Source organism: Amblyomma mixtum, chromosome 1 (assembly GCF_055824585.1).
Source record: "Amblyomma mixtum isolate Tamu chromosome 1, ASM5582458v1, whole genome shotgun sequence".
NCBI classification, from domain to species: domain Eukaryota; kingdom Metazoa; phylum Arthropoda; class Arachnida; order Ixodida; family Ixodidae; genus Amblyomma; species Amblyomma mixtum.
The window spans coordinates 5799146-5819395 of NC_143012.1; the positions used below are offsets into that span (position 1 = coordinate 5799146).

At 50.5% G+C, this 20250-nt stretch overlaps 1 protein-coding gene and 1 long non-coding RNA gene across 2 annotated transcripts in view; one reads left to right on the forward strand and one right to left on the reverse strand.

Moving 5' to 3' along the window:
- Window positions 1-61: 61 nt before the first annotated feature.
- On the reverse strand, window positions 62-6053 carry LOC149365331 (uncharacterized). The gene is made up of 2 exons (XR_016282640.1): window positions 3665-6053; window positions 62-329 (listed from the first exon to the last, which is right to left on the reverse strand). It is a non-coding gene; the product is annotated as an uncharacterized LOC149365331 (long non-coding RNA).
- LOC149365332 (carbonic anhydrase 1-like) overlaps window positions 5039-20250 on the forward strand; it is a 47764-nt gene continuing 32552 nt past the window's right edge. The window contains exons 1-3 of the mRNA XM_089568335.1: window positions 5039-5131; window positions 5618-5686; window positions 6656-6763. Coding sequence (XP_089424461.1) covers window positions 5039-5131; window positions 5618-5686; window positions 6656-6763 — 270 coding nt within the window. The remainder of the gene's footprint in view (window positions 5132-5617; window positions 5687-6655; window positions 6764-20250) is intronic.

Sequence of the window (20250 nt, forward strand, 5' to 3'; positions counted from 1 at the left end):
ATCCGGGCCGTAGGGTGCCAGGAGCTGACGGCCGAGGCCCTTGGACGCACCGAACGGCAGGGGCAGGGGGGCGGTGTCCTCATGTGTGGGCAGAGTCTTGGGTCTTGTAGGTCTTGGGTCGGTCGCGTCTCGGGTCGGTTGGGTCTTGGGTCGTCGTGTCTTGTTGTCCGGGCGAGGGACGGGGCAGGGGTGAGCGTCGAGGGCGGTTCAGGTCGGGCGGGCGGGGGCACGGCCGTGCGGGGCGGACCAGGCACTCACGGCCGACGTCCACGGCAGGCGCAGGACGCCGAAGCTCTGTGACCAGGATGGCGATGAAGGGACCCCAGCACCTAACACCAAATATAACGTGGCGGCCAGCCGAAGAATGAGGCGGCGTGAACGATGGAGAAGAGATGATTTAATGGCCGCTGGCCTAGCGCGAGCGCTCCGTCCCGCGCCACTGCAAGCTTCGTCTTCGTCACAATATTATAGTGAAAGAGGTCCCGAAGGTAATACAGCATTGGGACCTCTTATCACGAATGCATAGGAAAAGTAAAATAGAAGCAGTCGGGCAGTGAGCAAAATCATGTGTCAGTAACAAAGCATACAAAATAACGCATTATTCAAAATGTCAACAAGGGAAACAGCATGTACAAGGAAGGGGAAGAAGTATGGTAACAAATATATATGTTCGTTAAGCTAAAGGAGGCAAATACTGAAGACTCGGTTCAAACTCGCAATACCTCATTAAAGGTGAGAACGGGAGAAGTTTTGGCAGGAGGGCTGCAGGCAAAAATATGCATTGAACAATGCGTCTTATACAGTACTATAACAATATGTGGTGATTGAAAATGTATTGCGTGAAGGATTTCCTGAAAGTTGATAGAGTGCGATGATTTTGTACATGAGAAAAGTTCATTCCATATTTTAATCATGGTGAAACTGTTCATCTTTGGTTACAGACGCGAAAAAAGACACAACATAAGGCAGAAAGACGGGACGAAGCGCCACTCACAACTGATTTATTCGAAGGCAATATGCACAAATGTATACCGTATTACATGCAAGGAACACTATCACCTTCAAAGTTGATATGATAGCGAACGGGTGAAAAAAATTGTTCTCAGCCTTATAGCAAAAATATAGACGCGTCGCTGACAGCTAAGCTTCCTTTCTTTGCAATAAAAAAAAAAGCTTCGATTAATTCCCTAGCTATTGTATCATTGCTTTTTGAGAGTAGCTTGTAGTGTCTACCTTCTTGTTCTGTGTTCTCTGTCTTAGCTTGCGCTGTTGTTCCACCATGAATCCACACCAACTAGCCCAAATGTCTGCTTTGCTACAGTTAACTTTTTGAGAGAATTCGCACAGCGGAAAAAACATGGCTCACAAGAGCTTGACGGGCAGGACCTCATATGCTTAGGGCATATTTGGGCCTTCTTTATTTTGCTCAATGTTTCTTCAGTGTTCCCTGATTCGCTCGCTAACGCAACGCCCAATTTGCCCTATATAGAAGCGGCCGCACGACAGGAGAATTTCATAGACAACTCCTTTAGCGCACTTCATGAACAATCGCCCATGTTTGGTGCCACACCCTCTCTCTTCTTTACGTTCTCTTTCAATACGAGAGCAAAGGCTTCCGAGCTTTTCAGGGGCTGAAAAAACAAGCGGCACACCATGCCTACTCGCGACCTTTTTCAAATTGTGGGCTAACTTGTCCACGTAGGGCACCACCACAGGTCGCACCGCCTCTTCTTGAGGGACATCTTCCCCAGCTCTCACAGCCTTTCTCTTCATCTTCTGTAGCAGGCTTTCGGCGACAGCCGTTACGAGCGAACGAGGGAACCCAGCTGAAGACAGCCTGGCCAGTTGGTTTCGAAAATTTAGATGCATTACGTGAGAGCATGATTTTCGGGGGGTGGATTCGAGGCAAAGCGAAGCAATGCTCCATTTTATTAGTTTGGAATGAGCAGAATCATTCCTTTTCAGCTTTTCTCAGTCAGCTTTTTTGCGAGCGGTGCATACGCCCAACAAACCTGTTCCTCACAAAACTCAATATTATGTTCTAAAAACTGTAAAACATTACCTTCAGGTATTTCAGACGTAAAATATAAGCCATTTCCATGCCGTCGAAATAAGGATAAAACATCTTGAACACTTTCTTCGAAGTTCAGACTTACGCTCTTAGTAAAAATGATTAAAAAATCGTGCACATATATGAACACTTTAAAAACTTTTGCTGGCCGGTAAAACCTGGTGCAAAACTTGATCCATTTGTGAAAGAAAAATATTGCACAAAATAGGTACGTGCAACATATCAGCCTATACATATGCCAGCTTTCTGCAGAAAACACTGCTCGTCAAATGTTACAAAGGTGGATTGTAAGTAAAACTATAAAATAGTTAAAAAATCTTCGATGGATACACCTGCAGTATTTCGAAACAAAATAGGGTCTTTACTTTCAATCCACTCTCTGAATGCAGTGAACAAGGCTTCGTGGGGAACAGAATAAAATACATCTACAACATCTACCGAAAAGGCGCGTCCAAACACCGCGATGCAAATTTAAGAATTCACAAACTCCATCGGATTTTTTGGTAAGGGAGGGGTCTTCTACATCAAGCTTACCCAAATTTTCCAACAAGAACCGGCTGAGCGGCCTCAGCCAGGACCCGTTTTCAGTAACAATAGCTCTAAAGGACATTCGTTCCTGATGCGTTTTTACCGAAAAGAACACTTTCAATGCATTATTCTTGCATTTGGGAATCTGTTTACAAGACGGACTAAACCTAGCTGCTCACACATTAGCGATGACAGCTGTCGCCTCGCTATAGTCTGTGCTCCCTGGCATTTTCCGCGGCCACTTGTGCCGTTTTCTTCACCCCGAACTCATATACTGACGTTCTCTACGTGGCAAATCATGTATTGCAACTTTCTGCGAACTAAGCACGCCGTGACCCTTCTGAAACCGCTCACAGAAATTCGCTGGTTACGCCTTGGTCGATCGAAGCCACTGACGGGGCTCGTGTGGCTCCACGCCACGGCCCAGAAGTGACACTCGTTATCAAGTTTGAATACACAGCCGCTGGGTGGAACTAGCTCACAATAAGTTTCGAGTTGCCCCTCACTTCGATTTATTTATTTATTTATTTTCAAAATACTGCGGACACAAAGACCAATTAGGGTGGGCGTAAAGGCTAGCGACATTACAAAGAAGCAACATTGCAATAAAAGGCACAAATAGCACTTGCTTGTTAGACCTCACGAATTAGGAACTTCGGTGAAATCCTTGAGCTTCAGACCGATTCGCTACTGCTCAGAAATGAACCTCTGCTGCCTCAATAGATTACAAAACCCGGTTTTGTAAACATATCTCTGGAATCTTTCGCCTCTCTATACCACTGGTCGGGTCTGACAGCCTGCAAGCAACGTCGACAGCCGGCTGCTGTTTCGAATACGCAGTTGACAAATGGCGAATAGAATAACCTAGAAAAAGTCTTCGCGAAATGAGACCTCACGTTTTGAATTTTAAAACCTGCTTTCTCGAGCCAGCGGTTTGAAATTGGCTAGAATACGCGGTCATCAACGATTCGGAGTGGCCGACTAAACATCGATAGAATAGCAGCAGCACTGTGAAGGCCAACAAACGGGGATATTTCAAATGAAGCGATGTTTTCTTCTACTTACCTCACAGTTGGCCGCATCCGCACGAGGCCATGGTTGCAGTTCACTCCGGTCGGCAAGGCACCGCACCCAGCAGCTCGCGGGCCGATGAGCTGTAGGCTCGTGCGCTGATAACATGCCGTTTTGGGCGCCTCGTAGCTCTCAGCTATCGCGCTGCACACAAGTTCCGTGTTGTGTTGCACATTGGCGCGCCAACGTATCGGCGCTATCGAGTGTTTTGCTATTTAGAAAGGGACATTTAATCGCAGGGGGTGCTTTAGAGGGGCCGCCAGCAGTGAAGTGCACAGAAAAGGGAAACAGGTAGCTGCTGAACCGATATGTGAACTGTAAGCATTCGAGTCTCCCACTATCCCCGGACGCCTAGCGCCAGCTAGGCGATATCACGAGAGCGAGAAGGTGAGAACCACGGCCACCTGGATCGGCGCGCGCGCGTGACCTGAGCGGCCGCGTGAAAACGGAGACGGGACTGGAGAGAGGGCGGCTGAGGGAAAGAGGGGAGCAGCAGGGAGAACGACTCCGACCGTCATGTGATGGAGATCATGTATCCGAGAATTGCTTTCAATAAAGGTGTTCAGTTGGAACGGGTGTGGTCGATCAAGGCGACCAGCGACTGACATGGCGACGAGGATTATTTAGCGAACCTTCAAGCGAACCTTCAAGCGGACCTTCAAGCGGACCAACGGCAGCCGAAAACGTTATACTGAACTCCGAGCAAGTGAATGAGAAGCTGCAAGTGCACCAGCAATGGCGACCGGCGGGGAGAACGCTTCAAACCCGAGAATCTCAACGCCGATACCGAACGAAGCTGGAAACGGCACACGGGAGTTGCAGACAAAAAAACCTCGGACCCCGGGTATTTTCGGAATGCAAACGCCGCTTAGAAATCCATCGGAAATCGGACTGTCGACAACGCCAGACGCACCTCGTACAGAAACAACGATGCAATCCGGAACTATAAGTGCAACGACGGAGCTCGCTGTGCTCAACACTACGTTACAGATGATGGCTCGACTCCTGGAACGGCAAATGACATCATCTAACCTGCTGAACGACAGCACGGCGCTGCAAATAACAACAACGCCTGATTTGACAGGAACGCTACCGACTTACTCCGGTACTGAAAGAGAAAACTTTCAAGATTGGAAGACATCAGTGGAGTCGATGCTAGATCGTTGCTCGTGGACCGATGCAGCAACATTGAATGCAGGAATATCACGACTCCGAGGGCGCGCATCATCATGGCATCAAACCACAGGCAACCAGTACAACGACTGGACAACCTGGGTATCGGCGCTAAAAGATGAGTTTGACAAACCACTACTCTTCTGCCAGTGGGTTGCCTCAGTTGACGCAAGAGCGCAACGAGAAAACGAAAGCATGACCGACTACATGTACGCCCGGCTCCAACGCATCAAACGTGGCACATATGGCCTTTCCGACGACGATGTGGTTGACTGGCTCATTCAGGGAGTGCAACAAGACAGTGCGAAGCCCATGCTCGCTGCCTTCCACGATCTCCGCCGCGGAACAATTAGTGAGTTCTTGCACTACGTTCAACAGCTTGATCGACGAGATGCTGGACTATCGCAGGATAACACCAAACACCAAGCCTCCCCCAAGACTTCAAAATTCCCTGAAAAAAATTCGGTGGAAGCCCCGAGTGCAACATACCCGAAGACCCAACGTCTACCGCCAGACACCTGCGCAAGATGCAGAACGAAGGGACATCGAGCCAAAGATTGCCCCCAACCAGACACGAGGACCGAAGAGCAAAAGAAGTCTGCAGCGCGCCGCAGAGAGGCAAGAGCAAGCGAAGAGCACACCAACTGCATTGTCAAAGGAGAATCACCAGGAAAACTAATTCTCCTACCGGCAAAAATCAACGAGATCGAAACGTCGGCGCTCTGGGACACTGGTTCAACAGTCTCCTTAGAGTCTCACGCATTTGCCAAACAGCACAACCTCGAAGTGGCACCAGAAAAAGACATTCTGCTCAAGGGACCTTTCGGAACATCCGACATACCAGTAGGCGTCACGCAAGCACGCATCACGATCGGGAAAACCTCAAAAACAATCGAGGTCAAAGTCGTAAAGGACCTACCCTACGGAGCAATTGTGGGAACCGATTGGCGCGAGAGTGTACCATATGACTACATTGAACGATGCGCAAACGGCATTCACAGCTTGGAATGGATTCCAAAGACGACAGTGATGGGAGCAGAAGAAAACGTCGTTCCGCAAAAGCTACCGCCCTATCGGACGAAAGGGACAAATACGACACCTACCGAAGACAAAACTGTCGAACACTCCGAAGCGACTAATGACACCTGCATATGCCCGACATCAACGACATGCGGAGCAGTCACGGACGTCACAACTGTAAGCGGCAGCAAAGAACTTCCATCCCGTGAAGAAATCGTTCAGCTCATCACGCAAGTGAAACCTGAAGACTTCACCACAGATGAAACAGGCAGGTTTCAAGCCATTCTACTTGACAGCATTGAAGTGTTCACAAACCCTGAGAATGACCTCGGACTGTGCACTCACGTGGAACACACAATCGAGCTCTCCGACGACAAACCCATTCGCATGCAGCCGTACACCGCCAGTGAAATCAACAAAAAGTTCATACGGCAACAAACGCAAGACTGGCTGAACAAAGGGATCATACGTCCATCGAAATCGCCTTATGCATCACCCGTCATCGTGGTTGAGCAACCTCATCACGAATCAACTCCTAAACGACTGTGTGTAGACTATCGCTTCCTGAATGCAAAAACTGTCAAACACGCATATCCGATGCCGAAAGTGGACGCAGCAGTCCGCAAAATTTCTGGATCGCGGTACTTCACAAAAATTGACGTGAAAAAGGCCTTTCTGAACATTCCGCTTCGTGAGGAAGACCGAAAAAAAGCCGCATTTGTGACAGAAGATGGTCACTATGAACCGACTCGTATGCTCTTTGGACTATGCACGGCACCCTCAACAATGCAGAGCGTAATGAACGAAGGTCTAAAGGCGCTGATGGACAAAAACCAAGTCATCGTCTACATGGACGACATCTGTATCTTTACGGACACGTCGGAACAGCACATCAAGACGGTGAGTCAAGTGCTGAAAACTCTACAGAACTTAGGACTCAGAGCAGACTTCAAAAAATGCCTATTCGCAGTGCAGTCCATCCCTTTCCTTGGTGCGATAATATCCCGCGAAGGAGTAACAATCGATCCGGGAAGAACCGCAGCTATATCGGGATATGGCAAACCGAACACAAAAACCGAAGTACGATCTTTCCTCGGGCTGACATCGCATTACCGAAAGTATATAAAGGACTATGCGAAGATCGCCAAACCCCTGACAGAACTAACGAAAAAGGACTCCTTGATAACGTGGACTACTCAATGTCAAGAAGCCATGGACAAACTTAAGGAATGTTTGATCAAAGCACCCATACTAGCTACCTTCGACCCATCACTTCCAACCGAAGTGCATGTCGACGCTTCATACACGGCATTTGGTGCAGTCTTGTCCCAAAAACACGGAAACGAAACACGCATAATCGAATATGCAAGCAAGAAAGTGCCGGAATCGGATAAGCACAAGCACTCAACAGAGCTTGAAGCAATTGCAGTGCATTGGGCCGTTACCGACAAGTTTCACCATTACTTACAAGTACTCGAGCACTTTGACATCTACACGGACAACTGGGCTGTCTCGCACATTATGTCAAAGAAAAATCCGAACAGACGTTTTGCACGCATTGTGCTTGACCTGATGTCTTACAACTTCAGCATCCGCCATACATCAGGAAAGACAAACGTAGTGGCCGACGCCTTACCAAGAACGCCTGAAGACGCGCACGGAGTTTTCATTCTCATAGCCGAGGATGATCGACTGAACAAAGCGCAATTCGAACCGATCCGAAACTTGCATCAGTCATTCAGCAAACGCAGCAGCCGCAGGCAAGCAAGTCACAGTACAAGCTTGTCAACGAGAGACTCGTACACGTGACGAATAACGGAGAAAAGGAGATTCATCGCATTATAATACCCGAATCGCTGAAACAAGATGTACTCCAATCGTACCACGACAACGACGGTCATGGCGATGTTACTCGGACACTGTCTAAAATACAGCGACGCTACTTCTGGGAAAACATGAAGAACGAAGTTGAAAACTACGTGAGAGGATGCGAAACCTGCCAAAGATTCAACTCGCAGACGGGAGTGCAAGCTGGTTCACTAAACCCCCGTATGCCATCCTCCAACCCATTCGAAACCATCGCAATGGACCACGTTGGACCCATCAATTCCCAGGACTCCAACAAATATTTTATAACCGCTGTTGACGTGACAACGCGATTCATTGTAACACGTGCCGTACCCGATAAATCAACGGAACATGTACTACGTTTTGTCGAAGAAGATATCGTCCTCACGTTTGGAACACCGAAGACCGTGATAACGGACAACGACAAAGTTTTCACTTCGAGAGCAGCAAAGAGATACTTTGCCGAGAAGAGCATCACGCACGGCCTGACAGTACCTTACGCTCCGGAAACAAACGGTCTTGTCGAAAGAGCAAACGGCAAAATCTTGTCCGCAATGCGAAAAAACGTGAACGGCGACATCGACCACTGGAGCGAATACATGAGAGAAACAACATTTCAAGTGAACAACCAACCTCACTTTGGAATAAAACTCTCTCCATTCGAACTGCTTTTCAACTACGTCCCACGCAAGCAACTGGACAACGAAATGAACATCCCGCAGGACCCAAGTGACGACATCGAAGCAAAACGTGCGCAAGCCAATGCCACATTAACGGCCTATCTACGCAAAATGAAACGGACGCACGACGCTAAACACCGCCTATCCAATTTCGAAATAGATGACGAAGTATGGTACCAAAAAGGAGCAAGAGATGCCAAGCTGGGACCTCTCTACGACGGGCCATACAGAATTCTTCATGTAAACAAAGACACGTTTACGATCGCTAAGGAAGAAAACGGCTACGAAGATACCCGTTTTGCCACAGCTAGACAACTGAAGCACTACCATGTGCAAAAAAGCGCGGTGACACCATCGCCTGAACTACCGGAAGCACAAGAATCGTTCACGCAAGACTCATCGCGCTCAAGAGAACTCGAAGAGGCACCGGAAGACTGTTCAGATCGCCGAACGCGCCTAAGGAAACCGCCTAAGTGGCTCGAAGATTATATTACCGAATAATACGCAGCAGCGACAGGGTCTACGCCATTGCGAGGACGCAATGTTTGGGAGCCCGGTCGTGTAAGCATTCGAGTCTCCCACTATCCCCGGACGCCTAGCGCCAGCTAGGCGATATCACGAGAGCGAGAAGGTGAGAACCACGGCCACCTGGATCGGCGCGCGCGCGTGACCTGAGCGGCCGCGTGAAAACGGAGACGGGACTGGAGAGAGGGCGGCTGAGGGAAAGAGGGGAGCAGCAGGGAGAACGACTCCGACCGTCATGTGATGGAGATCATGTATCCGAGAATTGCTTTCAATAAAGGTGTTCAGTTGGAACGGGTGTGGTCGATCAAGGCGACCAGCGACTGACAGAACTCTCCTGACTGCTGAACTGAGCAGTATCCTTTGGTCAGCGCCGATGCGGACGACATACCTCTAATTTTCTATTTGACAGCAAGCCAGCGCGTCTGGTCCTATGATGGGACTCTATACGCGCCTGTGGGTTGTTGTGTATAATCTCACTTTTTTTTTTCCACAGCGAACTCTCGGGTATTCTTTTTCATTTTCATTTCATTTATTTATACTGTCAGCCCTGATAACGGGCTATATATAACAGTTGTGGGTAATGTGGTACAAAGTACAACAATGCCACAAACATTGAAACCGGCACAAAATTCGGTACATAAAGCGCTCGCCGCTGGTACAAAAAATAAAACTCTGGCAGATAATTCATGTAGACGATAAAACATTATGCAGCTTATCTAAGAGTTTGCTAAGTGATTGAAGTGACAACAGAGTTTGGTAGCATATTCTATTCATTAATGGTTCTTGGGGAAAAAAACTACATTTAAAGCAATCATTCCGGACAATGTGCATTGGTATGTAGTACAAGCTGTGACGATGGCGTGATATTTCTCCAGTTTCAATTTGAAAGTACTTTGATTGGTTTATTCTCAAGCTGTGATTAATAATCTGAAAAAGAAACTTGAGCCTGTCACATTTCATTCTAAAACCGAGCGCTTCCAAATCAGCACGTTTACACAAGGACGTTGGGGAATTAGAATATCGGTACCTATTAAATATAAACCTTGCACCGAGACGCTGAATTTGTTCCAGCTTAGAGCGATTGAATGCAGTGCGGGGGTCCCAGAGAATTTTTCCATATTCGTGGATGGGCCTTATCAACCTCTTAAAAACAAGACAGAAGCCAACAGCCACAGAAACCAAGGGGCACAGGGGATTTTTTTTTAAGTTATTTATTTTGTGGTGTTGATCAATTTAGAATATTACTGAATATGTTATCGTTTAAAGATAACTGATTAGAAAAGCAGAAGAAAAAACAACCACCTGCCGCCGGTGGGATCCGATCCGATCCGATCTTAAAAACAAGGTGTTCCACCTACGGCTTTGCTCAATTTTTAAAAACAGATTTTTTGAGATACAAAAACACTTTTTCCGGCATTGCATTGTCAGCCGTGAGGTACAGGGTCGTCCACTCTTAGTTAGAATGCGCTAGCGCATAGCCGTGCTCTTTGGAGGGTCACTGCGTCCGAAGCGGCGGCGCATCGAAGCGAAGTGGTACATGACGCGAAGCACCACGTCCAGGTACACCTTCTTCCGCGCCACTTTGCTGCGATGAGTGACTGTGTCGCACACGGTGGCCCTCTGAAGAGTGCGGCCATGCGCTAGCGCATTCCAACTAAGAGTGGACGACCCTGTACATCAGAATACAGGTAAGAGGGGTCAACTAGCAGGCTGGTTACCAATATTGAATAGTTTACTTTCAACTATTAGTGTTGGCCTCCCTAACTGTTGAGCGCAGCCCACTGTAGCAATATCCATAAGTTTTTAGAATTTCTAAAATGCGGTCACCCTTGGCGCTGTGGCTGAACAAATTTTGGCTATTTCGACGAGTTACATGAACTGGAGAGGTTGCTTTGCCTGCAAGCTTCTCGAAAGCGCATGTATTTTGTTGCGATGTAACCATTCGGCCTCAACCCCCCCCCCCCCCCCCCCCTCTCTTTTCCCCGGCGTACTTGGTGTCAGTATCGCTTAAACTGCATTGTGCATTATCCCCTTCGGACAATCTGTTCCTCGCTATCTTCCTGGCAGAGTAGCTGTCAACACTCTACAATGCTAATACTGCCTGCAGCTGGATAAAAAGCCAAGAGTCTGTAGAGCACCGCACACGACATGCGGAGTTTGTGTGTTCGTCTTCCTCCGTTGGAATCATCTTTGCGTCAAGTTATCGCACATATAAACTGCAGTGTTGCTTCTCAGACCGCAAAAACAACAAAAATTCACCATTTTCCATCATTTCTTCCTCAAGACAGTTGGCTTCTTTCGTAACTATCCCAGGCAGACCCCATCGCTCCTATTCTTGTCCATGCTTCACCTGTAGCTAACAACTTATACTCAACATCCTGTTTTGTTCAAACCTTTCATCTCAGCGTAAAGTCAAAACTTTGTTACTTCGGTTCGCTCGCTTTAAAGGGACGCTAAAGGAAAATAATATACTTCGAAATATAGATAGAATATTTCTCGGAAACACTGACATTGTTTTTAATGCGAAACATTTAGGTTCTCGTCTTGCAAGAACAACCCCGTCTCTCGTTGACGAAATTCATTGATTGGTGAGTTGGGAGACGACATTATCAGGGTGAAGTGAACCCACATGAACCAATCAGAGAGCACCCCCAAATTTGAAATTCCGAAGGGTTCCCAAAATTTGGCACTCGGCAGACAGCACTTTGAAACTCGAAATTTAGAAGGACCCCCAAGATTTGGCAGTTGTTCGACCTCTGAAAAATTTGACACTCGGCCCAGCCACAAAATTTGCCCTTTGGCCCACTCCAAAAATTTTTCAGGGGACTCACCCACAAAATTTGCCAGGTGGCCCACCCCACAAATTTTACACTTTGTCCACCTACAAAATTTATCGATCGACCCACCCCAAAGTTTGGCAGTTGGCCCACCCACGCTCTTTCGAACTGTTTTCTTCGTCCTAAAACGCGACTCGGTGACAGTGCGGTCTTCGCGATCGACGAATAAGCGCACCGTGTGTCTTTGGATGTGCTCTCGTCGCTGTTTTCAGCAAGGGACATCGCGCAGCGAGCGAGTAGAATGCTTTTTTGTTGGACTTGTTTTCGCATCGAGCCCATTCTGCCACGTCAATTTTTGCAAGCCAAGAACGGGAGTGGAAAACTTGCCCTGGTACGAAACCGGCGTCTCTAGTGCAGATACGAGAACTTCCTGCGCCAGGCAAGAAAAAAATCATGAAATAAAAGAAAGTGCCAGGAAATAAGGTACATCCTGTCGGCGTCCGTTTGCTTGCATCAGCTCGCGTCTGACCCGTTCTTTATAAGTAATGGGCGCAAGCGAATTCGACAAATCCCGAGCTTGTGAAAGCTCGGGATACATCCCATCCGAGCGCATTTTGGGGCGTGCATGTAGTTTTGAAAAAAACAACAAAAAAATTCTCTGCCTCTCCCGTAACCGAGAGTAGAGTAAGCATGAAATGTTTACGGGCCTAATGTCATCTCGGTGGACACCCGAACCGCACCGTAAAGGAAGGGAGGAACGCCGCCACCCGTTCGGCGCGATGCCTTGCCCTTTGAACGCAGCGCTTCTCCCCCGGGCCCCTGTGCGGCTTTGCTTCGATGCGCGAAACCCCTAAGAGATCACGTACGACAACGAAGTGTATCGTGGCATTTATGTGCTTTTTGCACGCGTTATTAGAAATCGGAAATTATAATTCCGTGCATTATCAAACGCACAGATCGACAGATATCTTGATAAACATTGAGAAGGCTCTGGCAGCAGTTATTTTTTGTGACTCCTTTGGAGCCTGGATGACTGGAATTCAGTGCCCGGATGAGTGGATTTCAGTGCCCGGATGAGTGGATTTCAGTGCCTGGATGATGGCTCTCGGTCTCGGCGTGACGTCACCACACTGCCGACAACGGGGGCTAAAAGCATTTCATGCTTAAAACGTGATTATTTGGGATCATACAACCAGAGAAGCATACGCCGTGCTTGTCCGTTCGTCCACTATTTGCGGAATACCTAAGAATATTTCGTTCACCCGAAGTTGCAAACGCCGCCGCGGTGGCTAAGTGGTTATGGTGCTCGGCTGCTGACCCGAAAGACGCGGGTTCGATCCCGGCCGCGGCGGTTGAATTTCATTGGAGGAGAAATTCTAGAGGCCCGTGTACTGTGCGATGTCAGTGCACGTTAAAGAACCCCAGGTGGTCCAAATTTCCGGAGCCCTCCACTACGGCGTCTCTCATAGCCTTAGTCGCTTTGGGACGTTAAACCCCATAAACCAACCAAAACCGCAATTTGCAAACGGTAATAAATTTCACCGCTACTTGCATGCGGATGGCGTGTGTTCGTTTGGGTTTATTCCTCGAAATTCCATGGTCCTGGTGCTTTTTTTTTTTTGGTGTTCTCTTTCTTGTGGCCATGAAGACCTCGTCCTTTGCGCTGTGCATATCAGTGACTATAGACATAGACGAAAACGTCTTTTTTTTATGTGAATTGATGCTGCCCATCAACGCGGATTGGTGGCCAAATGCAGCTGTTTCTGAGTTGGTGTAGTAGCGGCAACACTTTATCGTGACCAGTCACTTTGGTCCCGTCCCTTCAGCCTATTGGGCTCTTTTCGAGAAAAAAAAATTCACTGAGGTGGCGCACCATTTCCGTGGGCGCCGAACGCACGTCTAAATTCCCCGTGAGGCAGCACTTGGGACGTGCTTGCTGATCTGCATACCAGCCTCTCGCACCACACGTTCAACAAAAAAAACTCTGCCTCTCCCGTAAACGAGAGTAGAGTAAGCATGAAATGTTTACGGGCCTAATGTCATCTCAGTGGACACCCGAACCTCACCGTACAGGAAGGGAGGAACGCCACCACCCGTTCAGCGCGATGCCTTGCCATTTGAACGCAAGGTTTTTTTGAGGAAAGGAAATGGCGCAGTAATTCTCTGCCATCTCGGTGGACACCCGAACCGCACCGTAAAGGAAGGGAGGAACGCCACCACCCGTTCGGCGCGATGCCTTGCCCTTTGAACGCAGCGCTTCTCCCCCGGGCCCCTGTGCGCCTGCGCGGCTTTGCTTCGATGCGCGAAGCCCCTAAGAGATCACGTATGACAACGAAGTGTAACGTGGCATTTATGTGCTTTTTGCACGCGTTATTAGAAATCGGAAATTATAGTTCCGTGCATTATCAAACCCACAGCTCCACTGATATCTTGATAAACAATGAGAAGGCACTGGCAGCAGTTATTTTTTGTCTCGTTTGGAGACCAACCGGCGCTTGCATGCCGGTCGCGTAGGAGGGCTTAGAGAGTCTCGTTAAATCTCGTTAAGTCTCGTACGGTGCCCGGATGTTCTCATTTCAGAGCCCGGATGACTGGATTTCAGTGCCCGGATGACTGGATTTCAGTGCCCGGATATCTGGATTTCAGTGCCCGGATGACTGGATTTCAGTGCCCGGATGATGGCTCTCGGTCTCGGCGTGACGTCACCACACTGCCGACAACGGGAGCTAAAAGCATTTCATGCTTAAAACGACGCTGTCGGTTCTCCGACAGTGCTTGCCCATTGCCGCCAAATTAGCTCTGAACGAGAAATCGAAAAAATCGTTTACAGGTGCACTTGCAGGAATCCATTAGTGGTGGAGCTATGTGTGCTTCATTTTTACGTGTTTTTACACAGTTTTCGCCCTTATCAGTGCTCTATTTTCAGTAACAAGGATATACTGTATTGTGCTCTTTTATCGTGAAAACTAACAATTTTTCCCGCGTTAACCGTGATCCCGTGTGCGGTGAAACTCTGCACGGAGCTTGGGTGTTGCGGTACATTTTGTCTCGTAGTAAGTCTGACAGCGGTACTTACCTGGCTTAGCCTACCTGGTAGGTCTAAAGTAGGGAATCAGCAGTCCCGCACATATGGGCATTAGCCTATAAGCGGATAATGCCATTAATAGCCACACACTTAACTAAGTAACTAAGGCGGGGCTTAAGTTTGATTTCACTGATCCCTGAAGCATGCTGAAGACGGCTGAAAACCGAGCCTCGAAACTAAACCGAAGTTTTGAAAACCAAAATGTTAGCGCACTGAATTCACATCGTGTCTGACCGCTCTGAATTGTCCGCAATTTTTTTCGTTCCGCTGCTAGGCTTCTGCAGTGGGTGGGGGCCTCGTGGATGGCAGGGGTACAAAGGTGAAGGTGGGCGGCGGTGAATGCTTGGGCATCCCCTAGAGCTCTCAAGAGTTGGCTGGTGCCTCTGGAGAGTGTAGGTGGGTTTCTACGTGGACACAGGCCACCAACCCCCGCGGGTTCGAGCTTCGCGCGAGACAAGGGCCCCGATCAGCCGTCACCACACACACACTGGGACACCGATGCGGTGCACTCAACCTCCGCTGAGAGGAGATGTGGTGGTGGTGGTGAAAAACTTTAATCAAAGAGAGCTTGAGGGTTAAAAAAAAATAAATAACCCTGCTGCATGGTCGGTATCCTTAGTCCGGGACACCGCATGACGAGGCCCCGTCTCGCGCCCGCTTGACCAGAGCCCTTTGGGACTCCAGTGTGGAGCAGTTGAGGAGGGCAGTCTCCCATGCCTCTCGGGTGGGGGTGGGGGAGGGGGGAAGGTGAGGATTCTGAGTACATGCCCACACCATGTGAAAGATATCGCAGATCTCTCCACAGTGCGGGCAGCGCCCATCTGTGTTCGGATCGAAGTGTTTTGCTATTGCAGGACAGAGAAGGGTTCCTGTCTGCAGGCGCCGCAGAGTTCGCTCCTCCGCCTTACTCAGCCCCTTGGCAGGTGCCGGGTAGAGACGGTGGCTGTCGCAATAATAAATTAGGATTTCGCGGAACCGCAGTAGCGGTTTATGAGCTTCTGAGCCATGAGAGCTAGGATGAGGAGCCCGGTGTGTGAGCGCTCGGGCGGCCGCATCAGCGGCCTCATTGCCTCGTAGACCCTGGTGGCCAGGAGCCCAGATCACTTTTGTGCGAGTTGGATCGGCGAGAGCGCGTCTTAGAATTTGCGAGGCCAGAGGTGATATTTCGCCTGCAAGATAATGTTCACAGGCCCGGCGAGAGTCTGTAATAACCGTTTTCGATTTTGGATCGGCGGCAGCGAGAGCTATTGCGACTTCCTCCGCTCGTGTTGAATTTGGGGCCCGAAAAGATAGCCCATCGACATTCATTCCCCGGTGGACTACGGCAGCCGTGAAGAATCCCGCGGGCGACGGCCCTGTGATGTCCACGTAATAGACGCCCTCTTTATACCCATATTGCCTCTCAAGCGTGCGAACCCGCGCTTGTCGTCTGCCTTCATGTGAAGCCATGTCCATGTTACGCGGGAGCGGAGCGACCAAGAGCATGTGGCGCCACAGCACCGGGATGTTCTCCGTCCCCTCTGGTATGCATGTGTGTTGGATGTGTAAGCGGTTTAGCAGGCGGCGCCCAGGCACCGTCTGCGATAGCCGCGTATATTGGTTCACGAGGTGGGCCTCCCGCAACTCCTGATAGGAGTTTACCACTCCCAACGCCTTCAGTTTGGCGTTGGAGGTAGCCACCGGAAGGTCCAGTGCTTGCTTTGTTGCCTTCCTGATGATGGCGTCAATGCGCTCGTCTTGTTGTTTGGTGGTGCGTAGGTACGGCACGGCGTAGAGGATCCGGCTGGTCACGAAGGCATAGGCGAGCCGTAGCGCGTCCCTGCCCCGCAGACCACCCCGCTTGTTGGAAACACGGCGGATCATGCGCCCTACCTGTTCACCTATGCTCTTGAGTTTCGCTATAGTATAGTCCGGCCTAAGTTTGTTATTGATGAACAGACCCAGGATCCGGAGCTCCGCCACTTCTCTGATGGGACCGCCTGACAGAGATATGTGTAGAGACGTGTTGTCCTTGTGGTTTGTCCTGACGTGTAGAAGCTCTGATTTGGCGGGAGCACATTGGAGACCACAGTCGGCAGCATATGCTCCGACTATGGTGGCGGCCTGCTGAAGGCGGTCCTCTATCTCCCCAAGGCTCCCCTCGGTGGTCCAGATTGTAATGTCGTCTGCGTAGAGTGCGTGTTTTATGCCATCTACCTGAGCCAGTCGGCCGGACAGGTGCATCATGGCGATGTTGAAAAGGAGCGGTGATAACACCGCCCCCTGTGGTGTACCTCGTGTACCCATAGAGTACGGGCCGTACTCCTCGTCCTCGATCCGGAGGAGTGCCTGACGCGCAGAGAGGAAGTCTCTGACATAGGCGAAGACCTTCGCCCCGCAGTTAGTGGTGTTCAAGTTAGAGAGTATGGTGGCATGTTTAACATTGTCAAACGCCCCCTTAAGATCGAGGGCGAGAATGGCCTTGTCGTTTTGTTGCATGGCTGTGGGTCGTATTATGTCCCTGTGTAGTTGGAGTAGGACATCCTGTGCAGACATGTGCGGGCGGAACCCGAACATAGTGTCTGCAAAGAGGCCCTTACCCTCCATGTATGGAGAGAGGCGATCCCGAACCATCGTCTCCATGAGCTTTCCCACACACGAGGTTAATGAGATGGGTCTCAAGTTGTCCGTAGTCACGGCTTTACCTGCTTTGGGGATGAACGTTACAAGGGATGTTTTCCATTCGAGTGGGAGCGGACACCCATCCCAGATCTGATTTATGTGTTGTAGCAAATGGAGATATGCACAGTCGGAGAGGTTCGCCAACAGTTTCACTGTTATGCGATCCCGACCCGGTGCCCCACCTCGGCGCATTTTAGCCAGGGCCGCCTTAAGGTCATGCAACTCAAAAGGGGCGTCTAAATCCTGATTTGGCTTGCCGGAGTACGTGTACTCGGGCCCAACCGGGTCGTTTGTGCGGCAGAGATACCTGTCGCACAAAGCGTCCGCAAGTTGCGCCGTCGTACCTTGGTACCCGTGCAGAGCCCGCCGGAGCTGTTTTTGCGTCTCCCCTTTCGTTTGAGAAGGGTCGATGAGGCTGCGCAAGAGACGCCAAGTCCCCTTCGAGCTCATCTGACGCGCTGCCGAGTTGCAGCTTTCTATCCAATTGGTGTCTGTGAGCTGGGCGGCATATGCCGCAGCCTGCTCCGTAAGTTGTGCAATACGAGCTCTAAGCTTGCGATTCGTCTTGTGTTTCTTCCATCGTTTTGTTAAGCTCCGGCGCGCCTCCCACAGATGCAGGAGGTGATTGTCCACTGCGGGGATCTCGTCGGTGGTGTGAAGTGTTTGCGTGTGTTATTTCTGTATGTTGGTGACCTGTGTTGCCCACTCCGCATAGCCGTCAGAGAATAGTACCGGAGGGACGTCCTGAATTCGAAATTGGTGCCAATTGGTTATTTTCGCCTGGCCCCATTTTTTACGGGCTGCCTTCGCCAAAAGCGTGATGCGGAGAAGGCAGTGGTCGCTGCCCAGGGTATCCCCCAGGTTCTCCCATGTGGCGTTTGTAGTGTTCCTAACCAGAGATAAGTCAGGACACGTGTCACGGGTGACCGAGTTGCCCACACGTGTGGGGCAAGACGGATCCGTGAGCAACGTAAGACGAAGGGTGGAGATGAGCTCCGCCAGCTTGCGTCCCCTGGATTTCTCGAAGTGATAGCCCCAATGTAGACTGGGTGCGTTGAAATCCCCAATGATCACCAGGGGTTCATTGTCAGCCGACTTGAGAGCACGATAGAAAATTTCGCTGAAAGTAACACGCGGCTTATGCGGGGGGCAATACACATTAAGCACATGTATTGACGGGTCGCGGCGCCTGAGAGGCAGAACCCTCACCATGGTGTATTCTTGCTCAGTCTCCAGATCAAGATCGACCTGAATCGCGGTGTATGCTTTATGCACCAGGATGCAGGTCGAGGGGCCCCCCTGAAACGAGCTATACCCAGAGAATTTAGCATCATTGCCGGGCTCTTGCAAAGCAAGAAGCGCCGGCATGTCACCAAGGGACTGCAGGTAGAGCTGGAGATGTGACCGTTTTTTGCAGGCTCTGAAACCCCTGCAGTTCCATTGAATGATTTCGAATTGGTCTAATTTTTTAGCTTTCTGAGAAGGTTTGCCAGCCATATTGATGTTTTTATTTTACAGTGCTGGGTAGCCACTCGGTTCGGAGGCCGGCGCAGCCCCAGGTAGGGGTTGCATCAACGCCGCGGCTATCGGCCCGGAACCGCTTTCTTCCGCTGCCTGTCGAGGAGCTATTTTACGTTTTAGCTGCGGGGAGTCGCAGGAGAGATAATTTTTTATTTGGGAGCTGACCCAGGGCTGCACCGCCTTAAGGACAGAGTCAGTCACTTGGGCCGCAATGTCGGGAAGCATTGTAGCAAATGCGGAACTGAACATGTCCTGAAAGGACTCGCGGACCGCAATCATAATTTGGTTCGGGAGCGCTGCCACCCGCTCCTCCAACTGCTCGGCTTTACGCTCCAGGGCCTCGAAGCGGCCGGCGTCCGCGGGGGCCGAATCGACCACCGTGTCCGCGGTTTGCCGCGAGACGCTAGTTAGGCAAGATGATACTGAGGATCCGTCATCACTATCCTCGGGCTCAGCGTTCTGCATGGGCTCGGACTGCCCGGCCTGCTTAGCTTCTAATTCTTGAATTTTACGGGCGAGAATTTGATTTTGGCGCCTGAGCTCCTCTACCTGCCGCTGTAGGGCGGATTCGGTGGGGGAGGGAGGGGGGGTGGGCCCAGAGACTAACCCACTCCAACTGCTCACCTGATTTTGGCGCGGTGATTCGCCGCAAAGAAATAGGCCTCCAAGTTCACCAAGGAGACGTTTATTCACGTCGTCCTTCAGCAGTACACACACACTCAATCGTCACCCCGTCCCGGGGGCGCGCGAGGAACAAGGCTCCGCTGCGCGCACGAAGTGACTCGAGTAATGCGCGCGCCGCTAGCACGCCGCTGCAGGAGAAAGTCCCCGCGGCAGTGCTGTGATCTCTCGTGTCCACCGTTGGGCCGGTTGCGAGAGAGAGTGGGCAATAAACGCAAGGTACGCCTGTCGGAGGTCGCTGGACCCCGCTGGACAGGCTCGAGCCGCTGCAGGTCAGAGGACACGTGCGGGCGAGCTCGAGTATATGCACTGGTCCGAGCGGCAAAGGCCGGCAGGGACAAACAGTAGCCTACGCACCTTACGCTGTCTCGGAGGGATCTCTCTCTGGGCCCCGCTCGGACGGTCGCGCGGTGCGCGGCCGCCAAAGCGGGTCCCGAAATCCCGCCAAAAGGCACCAATGGCAAAGGCCGTTTGGGAGCCGGGGCGGAGCTGTGGCCAAATGACAGTGATTAGTCACCTAGCCGCCTCTCCACCGCCTGAGACGGGAGCAAGGGAAAGAGGAGAAACAACGCGGGAAGCCGGCACAGCCGCGCAAAGGCAACGGCGGAA